This window comes from Sinocyclocheilus anshuiensis, unplaced genomic scaffold (assembly GCF_001515605.1).
Source record: "Sinocyclocheilus anshuiensis isolate Anshui unplaced genomic scaffold, SAMN03320099.WGS_v1.1 scaffold337, whole genome shotgun sequence".
Taxonomy (NCBI): Eukaryota; Metazoa; Chordata; class Actinopteri; order Cypriniformes; family Cyprinidae; genus Sinocyclocheilus; species Sinocyclocheilus anshuiensis.
The window spans coordinates 1,699,733-1,709,366 of record NW_015537968.1 but is presented as its reverse complement, the minus strand read 5'-3'; the positions used below and the strand labels follow the sequence as shown (position 1 = coordinate 1,709,366).

Below are 9,634 nucleotides of genomic sequence, written 5' to 3'. Positions count from 1 at the left end.
TTTCCAGAAGTCTATATTTTGTAAATATGGGCCTTGGAAAAAGCTAAATGAGTTTATTGTGCTTTGGCTACAGTCGGTAGTTCTGGTGTGGATAAACAACCATGCATGTCACTTCTGCATGCTGCATCTTACTCTGTGAGATAAAGTGTCACTCCTTTCACAGCTTTTGCCGGCTCTGAGACACTTTCACAGTGTTTCTTTTCTAGCAATTCTAGCAAAAACTCACTCATCAGTAAAAGAAAGCTTCAAGTGAAGACCTGATTATTTCACCACAAGTCCCACAAGTCCATTGTTTTTGAATTTCTGTGTTACTTTGGCTATATTTTCACACTTAAAACAATAATTTGGTATTCCTCTTGTACCATTGTCCTCTTTTATGCTAAGAAATAAATCTCCTGACAGTTCTCTCTCAAGTGGTTTCATTGTTGTCAGCATTAAGTCTGAGTATGATTCAGTGGGCCATATAACACGTAATTATCAAGAAATTACTTACCTTTAACAGTTTTGTCATACTTACCTGTTGATCAATACTTGCCTTAACCTTACACCAGAAAAAAAAAAAATTTGTTTTATTTAGTAACTTTCAGGAGGGTGTACTCATTTTTGCAACACAACATTTTATCACTTTGAAAAGAAAATGGTATTTTCTTGAATAATTTTAACATTCTTCTTTGGTAACTGATCAAGCATACTTGCTGGAATATTATGTCTTCTAAGCAAAGAGTAATTGCTGAATTTGTTAAGTTTCAGAGGGGGTGTACTCATTTATGCTGTGCACTGTATATGGGCTGTTCAGATTACTTGTTAAAATGCAATGAAATACTTTATATCAGCAGACGATGTACGTCTGTGTTTGTGGTTGGAGACTCCGTCACCGGCTACAGGCTCTAATCCTCATTTGCGCGAGTGTGAAATGCGGTGCTGAAGTGAAATAGCGGGGCAATTTGATAATAATAGTCGAATTATAATAGGCCGCCTTATAATAATAATAATAATTTAATACATTTATAGGAGAATGAGCCTAATATCGTCTTGACTATCGACAAAGACATCTGCTATCGTCGATATCTCTGACTATCGTCGATAAACGATACTATCGTCTATCGGCACAACCCTACTTGGAAGAGCCAGGACAGTTTTTAATATAACTCCGATTGGATCCGTCTAAAAGAAGAAATTCATATACACCTAGGATGGCTTGAGGGTGAGTAAATCATGGGCTAATTTTCATTTTTGGGTGAACTATCCCTTTAATATTTTAGGAAGGGGATTCCTTTCAAATTTAGAGGTCCTTGTCATCAAAAATCCCTGATCTAACGGTGTGTTCCCAATCATTCTCAAAGAAAACTACTGACATACTTCTGATTTGCATCGGTGCCTCAAATACCAGCCTAAAATCCTTAGGGACGAGAAGCGGAGTGAGGCGTACCACATTCAGACCATGATGAAAATCCCCAGGACGGCAGCTGTGCAGAGCATGAGTTAGCTCTCTCTGGTACTGTGGCTTAACTTTGGAGAGAAACCTTGTGGAAAACGCATGGCCGAGCCAGTGTGTACCAAACTGCAGAGAATATTGCTCCATTCCAGAGTGTAGATCGATATGGATTACTAATTCAGTGGAGTCTGCAAATCCACATTCGCCTGCCTGCTCCTCTGCATGAAAGCCTCAATCTCCCTGCCTTTTTTTTTTACATAGCTGAGGTTATTCAAAATGGATGGCAGCAGTAGGGACGACAAATATAGATTGATAGGCCAGGAAGGGTTCGGCATTCTCTGCTTAGCAAAATCATTAATGTGAGAACAAACCTCAAGTAGTGTCAGAGTGAAGCATCATTTATTATGAAGGCAGGAGGCTCTTTGGCAGGGAGCTTTCTTTCCCAAAGGGAGCAGCTTCTATTAACACAGCAGCTCAGGCTGAGGGAAGATATCAGCAATCTGGGAACAGGGATTGCTCATGTTTTAGCCACTGATTTTGTTTGTGCAGTCGGGAACTGATCTAGAAACAGCACTGTGTTTCACTGCTATGTGAAATCTGTATGTGTGCTGGTTGGTGCGCAAGAGCGCTAACCCTGCAGGGAACATGTGTAAATAGGGTGCATGATGATGCCCTGATAATGTGCCGGCTGCTGGTCTTCGCTCTCTCGATCCATACATGTTCTGAGGTTTCTATGGATACGGCCTGAGCAATTATGGTGGTTAGAAAAAAATAAAGGCTTACAGAAAAACGGCAAGCACAAAAAGATAATGACAGGAAGCGAAAGGAGGCACATTGTTTGATAGCGATTATTTTCAAACACAAAACCCATTCTTTTCATGACATCTGATTCAGAGCTAAAATGACCGTACCAAAATGCAAAAACAGAAATGCGTGACCAAATAAAAAAAAATACAAATCTTCACCCACTATACAAAGCTGATGTAGTGCTATGTTTCATGCTCCTAAAATCTCACCATCAAAAAAACAGTAAATACAAAATGTAAATATAAATCAATAAAATAAAAAACTACCCTCCAGCACACCAGTGTGAGGAACAGCTATTAGCCATTAACTGTGTGTAGGAGACTCATGTCACTGCCACTAAAAAAAAAAAAGTCAATGGTCTAATCCAACAAGGTGAGTCACAGTCACCAATTCCCACATGTAGTTTATTACTGAAGTCCCTACTTATGAATTACTGATTGCTGAGCAGCAGCTGTTTGTTTTCTGCCCAGATTTGCCATTCCTGCCTGCAGGGAGAAGGAGAAGTCATCAGGGGAGTGAGAGAGTGTTTCATAAAAGGTAATAATTACCTTTCCTAGCACACATCACTCACAAACAGCATCCATTATGCAAACAGATCCCACACAGTAGAGAACTGAACTCAGAGTCAGCACATGGCCAGAATGTTAAACAGCCCATTTCACAGCTATGTCGGAAAAGCCTTAAACTCAACATGGAACGGCATTTGTTTTTCCTGTGGAGTTTGAGACGCATTTCCAAATTTTACAGGATACTCAAATAAATGTGTGTATGTATACTGTACATGCATATTATAAAATACAGTCATTTTTCATGTCACTTGACAGATTTAGTCGGATTTCTTAAATAGACACAAAAGAAGTCTGAAAAACAGAAGCAATGTCTTACGCCCAATTACATGTTCTTTGATATTATGAAGCAAAGAAAGATCTTGCAACTGACACAACTCCATGGACTATACATTGCAGTGATTGCACTTTCTGGTCTTATAAATAGCAACAAATTAATTTAAACCATCACACAGCAAGGCTGAATTGCAGCTTATTTCAGCATTTGGAAGTGTACTGTATGAATCAGAGGCTGTTCTGTGTAGTTCTTCAGAAACACATCAGAATCCCAGAGTACGTACTGAGCACCCGTGTTCACGCTCACAGAGCAAAAGTCATTTTCAAGACTGACATTTACATGGATTCATTAAAAACACATTTAAATGCTGAAACTCTTTGGTGGTCTTGTGTTGACATTAATCTTCTGTGTTTACTATCAGCGAGATTTCAGAAAGGCTGCATTAATTACAGCAATAGCCTGAAACAATGCCTACAGCTATTTGGCTATTAATTAATATTATCCAGGAGCCCATGCGGTCTATCTGACATCAGCTGATCAAGTAAGACGTTTCAGATGTGAAAATTATTTAAATTTAGATTTTTATGAAGTCCTTTTTTTTTTTCATCTTTGGACTAACATGCACTGCATAATAAGACCAGAAACATCTATTACACTAAATATAGTTAATTCTGATTTTCTATAGACACAGCTGCATGAGACAACAGTGAGTAGATCAACCAATCGCACATTTTGCCGAAGCAAAATTATTTATTGTTGGTTGGTGTTTTTTGAGCTTTAATTTCTGAGAGAAGTTAAACCAGCACAATTTAATAAAATATGTTTAAGAGATACTGGACTCTGGCATGAGGAGCATAGTGGTGGACCTTCATATGAAATTAAGAACTTGTGTGTAATTCTGGACTGTCCTATTCAGCATTGTGTATATATGATCTGATCCCAGCGATTATTAAAAATAAAGACGCAACTTTTAAAGTGACAAAAATTCTACAATGTTTATATCACATTCAATCTTAATTTCATTCAATCTTCTGCCCAGTGTTTTCTGAATATGAACAAGTGTTTGTTTTGTCTATGTGCTATTCAACTCAAATAGTATTGACAGAGAAGTTAATGACGAAGCCAAAAAGACATAAGTTCTTACATTTTCCAGCAGACTGAGGCGGGTCTCTTTAAATACAATCAGCAGGGGGTTATCTATCTTGATTAAACAAAACTTTATCTGAGCCTCCAGCGTTAACCTGATCCAATGAACTTCCCTTTCACACACACAGACTCTCTCTATCTCAAGTATTAGCTCGCTCGCCCACTCAGTCCTCTGTATCCAAAATGAACCGTTCTAGATGGACAGCAGGGGCAGTGGTGTCCCCATACAAGGTTAATCAATTTGTCCACTGTGTGACCCCACATGAACCAGCTGATTCAAATTCCAACTCATTCTCTTTCTGACCCTTGCCTTTCTCTCTCTCTCTCTTAAAGGTCCTTATCCTTAAAGTTATCCTAACCCAGATGTTTCTCCAACCCACTCTTCTCTCTATCTCTACCCTACACAACATACACTTCCAGTGACGTCACTACAGCAAATTGTGCGTTCTGCATCTGGGCCATCAGTGAGTGACATCGCCCTTTTTGTCTCCTATTTGCACAAACGCATGTGGAAACGTCCTTATCAACAACACCTTATCTGTGGCCTTTTCTGTGCCCTCTCACGGGGCTACTGCTGACAAGACAAACGTCTCTGCTCCTCAGCAGACAGTGATAACCAAACGTGTGTTTTTCAAGCCATAACGGGGTAAAGGATTAAGACCAGACTCGACCTGGACCAGACGTTCAGCTCCGATAACAAAAACCACCCCTGACTGATTAGTGCCCTGTCATGCCGCAGAACAGGGTGTGCTGAAGGACAGTCCTGCACACTTTATCTATCTCTGACACTGGCGAGCTCAGGACATATAGTGAAGGACTTTTTATTTTATAGCCCAAGTGAATGATCAAGGTTGTGTGAGAGTCACTAGCGCTGCCATTGTTTATGTGTGTGCGTGTGCCACCGTTTCCTGCAGAATCTACAACGCCACAGAAAATGTAATTATATTTTACCCGAGTTGTGAGCTTGCAGACTAAATTGAACGTGATGAGATAAAAAGGACTGTGTACTGTGAAAGAACAATGGTACGATACAATAGACTTTAAAACTAGAAAAAAAAAAGACTTTTGTTTTCTTCACTGGCTGCACTTAAAAACAAACATATAGTGTGAATGGTGCAGTCCACTTCACAAATAAATGACCCTGAGTCAATTCTTTGAAAGTATCACGCAAGTGACTCATGCGTTATTGATCTGAATCAAGCAGACGAATCCTTCACTGAACTTAAATCTCTTAGAGCTGAATTAACTTCAAGTTAAAGTTATCTAAACTGACAAAATGTCCTTTAGAGAAATGCTCAAAGGTGAATGTGAAAATGACTTATGAATGTGTTTTAATTCTAAAAATGCAAAAAGTTTTTGTTTCTAAGTAGTGTACAATTAGCTTTACATAGAAAGAGAACAAGTATTTGGTACGTCCTCATTTAGATACTGTAGCTAGATAAACGTGTGTGCGTTTCTAGAGGAGCTCATGTAGGAGCAATACATTAAGGGGTCCATGTGCACATCTAGGTCACATCCTAACTGTATATATCATTTGTGTGTGTGTGTGTCATATTCTCACCTACCCACTGTTAATCATTAGTGGACTGTGTTTGTGCCTGTATAGAACCATCTAATTCTTGTTGCTGTACATAAACTGTGCACTTTCAAACTCCACTACAACACTAACAGAACATGCTTGTTAGTGTTTTTCACTGCAGTTTCAAAATACATTAATTATCTACAGAAATGTCCAACAGCAGTTAAATATTTTGTCTACCAGTCCACCATGACTATGTAATAAAAAAATTAAGAATGAAAACAAATATATTAAGTTATTTATGTACCAAAACAGGATACTCTGACATCATAGTTAAACGTGGCTCAAATCAGAAAGTGGATCTGCATCTGATTTAAATCTGATTTAAAAAGGATTAATTTAAATTATAATAAGTAGCAGTAATGACATATAATGTTACAAAAGACTTCCATTTCAAGTAAATGCTGAACTTTTTATTCCTCAAAGAATCCTGAAAATAACGCATCACAGCAACACCGATAATAATAACATGATTCTTGGGCACCAAATCAGCATATTCAGAATCATATTCAGAATAATTTTTACTGTCACCATGTGTCATACAAGCTTGGTCACAAACAGCAAAACTGTGACTGCTGAGGTGTGATTTGTCAAGTAGGGTCAGTTTGACCAAGCTGTTGATCTTCAACAGTAACAGCACAGAAGGGTGTCTGATATGGGTAAAAAAAAAAAAAAGTATGAAGCACCAGTGCAGAATCTCTCACCTCATTTCCATACATCATTAGGTGGTGTGTGGTGATGAGCGCTTTGAAGACCACAACCCAGCTGCTGTTGGTGGTTCTTTCAAACAGCGTGTCGGCCAACTGGGGCACGTTCACATTCATCTCATTGGTGCAGTGGATCAAGTCTGAAAACACACATGGGGCACATGTTAGAGCAACACACATCACTGATTCACATCTCTAATGGTTCCAAGATCCCGCACAAGATGTTCCAATAAACACAGCATGGACACAAACATGGCAGGGCCCTTGCATTGCATGAAACACACATTAAAGTATCTACAGCAGGAGCTACTGGAAGTAGATCTCATCGGACTCTCATATCTCTCTGTATGCTACACCAAGGGTTAGACAGGCTTCTAACCCAGTTGTTCTGTTATGCAACACTCACAGACAAGAGAAGATCCAAAGAGCGTCACATCTTTAAATATGCAGCAGCATCCTAGTTTTGCTTTGCATACTCGCATCCGAAAGCAGCATCTCTTGAACACCATCAGAGGCTCGAAAACACTTGTTTCTGTTCTGTCCTGTTTGCATAATGAAAACATTCCTCCTACAGCCCATAGTGTTCTTTTTGTTCTTCAAAGGCAAATCTCTTTACCCCCTTCCCTTGAGAGAAACATCTTTTCACACACAGAGCAGGTAATGAGGGAGATGACTCCTCCGTATCTGTCGGATTTCGGCCCTGCGGGCCTGTCTGTTGTTCTAACAGGAAGTTCTAGTAGTAAGTAGTGCAGCTCCCAATTGGAGACTGATGATGAATCACAAGGATCTGGCAAAAGAGACGGTACACTAGTATGGGCTATACATCTACAAAACACACTTACAGGATGCCAGTGAGGTTCAAATGGCCTATAAATTGAGGATGTGATGCGTCACAGTGTGGAGTGTGTGTAGATAAGCCTCTGTGGTGTAATTCATATTTACATAGAGGAGCTTTATAATAATTTTCATTGAATTCTGTGAAACATGAAATGCACTTTAACATTTACTTCTGTTGGCATTGACAGAGCAGTTATTGGTTGAGATGATCATATATCTTATTATATCTATTATATTATATCTGTTAAATAAATATTGATTTCCAGGAAATGCATGAACCAATAAAACGTATACCTTGAATGCAATATAAGTCACTTATCATAACACAGGGTATCTGCAGGGTTTTTCAGTCCCTCAAGGATTTTGCGATCGCTGAATTTATCGCAAAATCAAGCAAACTCCGCAATTTTCGCAAGAGCTCGCAAACTTTCGTAATTGCCGCAGATTTTGGGCTTAGACGCGTCCCATGACGTCATCGCAACGCGCATTCAGTCAAAGAAAGGTTGTTTCTCAGTTCCAAAAATGGAATGAACAGCCTTGCGTTCTCATCATGACCAATTTACAAGAGCTACATTGGACAGACGAACCGAAAGCGGAATGAATCCGCGCTACTCGTTTGGTTTGGCAGTGCAGACCGTTTATCTGAAATTTACCGTTTATCTGAGACTGAATTTGAAAGTTATTTTTAATGTGATGACATTATTTGTTCGTCCTTCATAGGTTGCCCCCATTTATAAAACTAAAAGTTTCATAATGTAGGAAAGCAAACACTTATTTAAAAAAAAGACATTAAATTACCACTAGTAGATGGCTGCAGAGAAGTACTTATAGGCTTATTAGCCATTTCCACTCCCTAATATATATTTTTTGTATTTATTAAATTATATTTAGACATTATGAATGATGGTAATAAAAGTTCATTTTATTTGCATATCAACTACCCAGACAGCACAAGTACATATGTAAGACGTCTGCTAAAGATCTGGGAAACATCTGCTGTGTAATCTGATAAACGTCTCAGAATGCATTCTAATAAATGTCTATTTGACATCTGACAGGAAACATCTTAGAGACGTATTGCAGATGAGCAAACACTCTAAAAATACATCTTGCACATGTAAATGCAGACATCAAATAGACATCTCCGAGATGTGTGATTGGGGTGAGTGCTTTACTGTCAGGAGCTGGTGCCACTTTCTGTAGAACTTAACAGCTCTGGTGCTGGTGTCCTCAAATGTTAGTCTAGAGCAGTGTTTCCCAACCGGGGTGCTGTCTGTCGAGCGGCTGCCGAAAATGAGTTCACCGCTCAGGATTTACTTTCACGTGGTGTGAGGCTCTGCGTATTATCCCGCTCTATGCGTGTGTGCGCTCCGCTCAGTCGTCAGCGCTCCACTCATATACAGTTCATGCGAATCGGAACAGCAAAGTCCGCTCAAAAATCGAGCCGACAGATATCTTAACCCTACTGTTAGACCTACCTGAAAAACTAAAAAGCATTTTTTTTATTTCGAAGGCCTATCGTTATTATTTATTTGTGCTATCATTATTAATTTCTTTATTTGCTCTTATTTTATTACTGACTGCTTACTTGTCATTTTTTATTCAATTCAATTCATTAATTTTGTAGGGTGCCACAAGTTTGTTAAAATTTCCAAAGGGTGCCGCAACTAAAAAAGGTTGGGAAACACTGGTCTAGAGCCCTACAATGCTTCTCGAAGTCAGAAAAGTCATAATGTTAGAAGAATGTTGTCTGTGGTATATTTTCACTGCAAAACAATAAGAAATGCTGCAAATTTTGAGAAAAGCCACAGCAAAATCAGTAATTTTAGGCCGCAAAAATCAGAAAAAATTCCCGCGAAATCCTGGAGGGACTGGTTTTTAAAATCAAATTCAAGGCACTTTAAGAACTGCATATGCACTGAAAACGATACTGTATGTCCCTACATGTATCTCAAATTATTTTACTTAAACATGCTAGGACACACATTCAACTGCAAAACAGGGTAACTGCAAGTTTAAAATCAAGTTATGTAAAAACACATACCAGCTTCATCACTGTGTCTGTCACGTGACTCTATTCCCCTTTCGGGCTCTGTCTTTACATTTATTTTGAAAGATGAAGCTCGCGATTATGGTAAGGGGCGTTACATTTCTAACGAGCAGACTGCGCTTGTCGGAAGGAGGGACTTTGTAGAAAACGAAGCATTTGAGAAAGGCGGGGCATAGAGGACCTACAATAATGTACAGTATTTGAAAAATAATGTTTTTTGAACATTAAAG

The 9,634-nt window shown here is 38.9% G+C and overlaps 1 protein-coding gene across 3 annotated transcripts in view; it reads right to left on the bottom strand.

Moving 5' to 3' along the window:
• LOC107668925 (phosphatidylinositol-binding clathrin assembly protein-like) overlaps positions 1 to 9,634 on the bottom strand; it is a 67,671-nt gene that overhangs the window by 37,023 nt on the left and 21,014 nt on the right. For all 3 annotated transcript variants that reach the window (XM_016460989.1, XM_016460998.1, XM_016460981.1), the window contains one exon: positions 6,515 to 6,657. In XM_016460989.1, the coding sequence (XP_016316475.1) occupies positions 6,515 to 6,657 (143 nt within the window). The remainder of the gene's footprint in view (positions 1 to 6,514; positions 6,658 to 9,634) is intronic.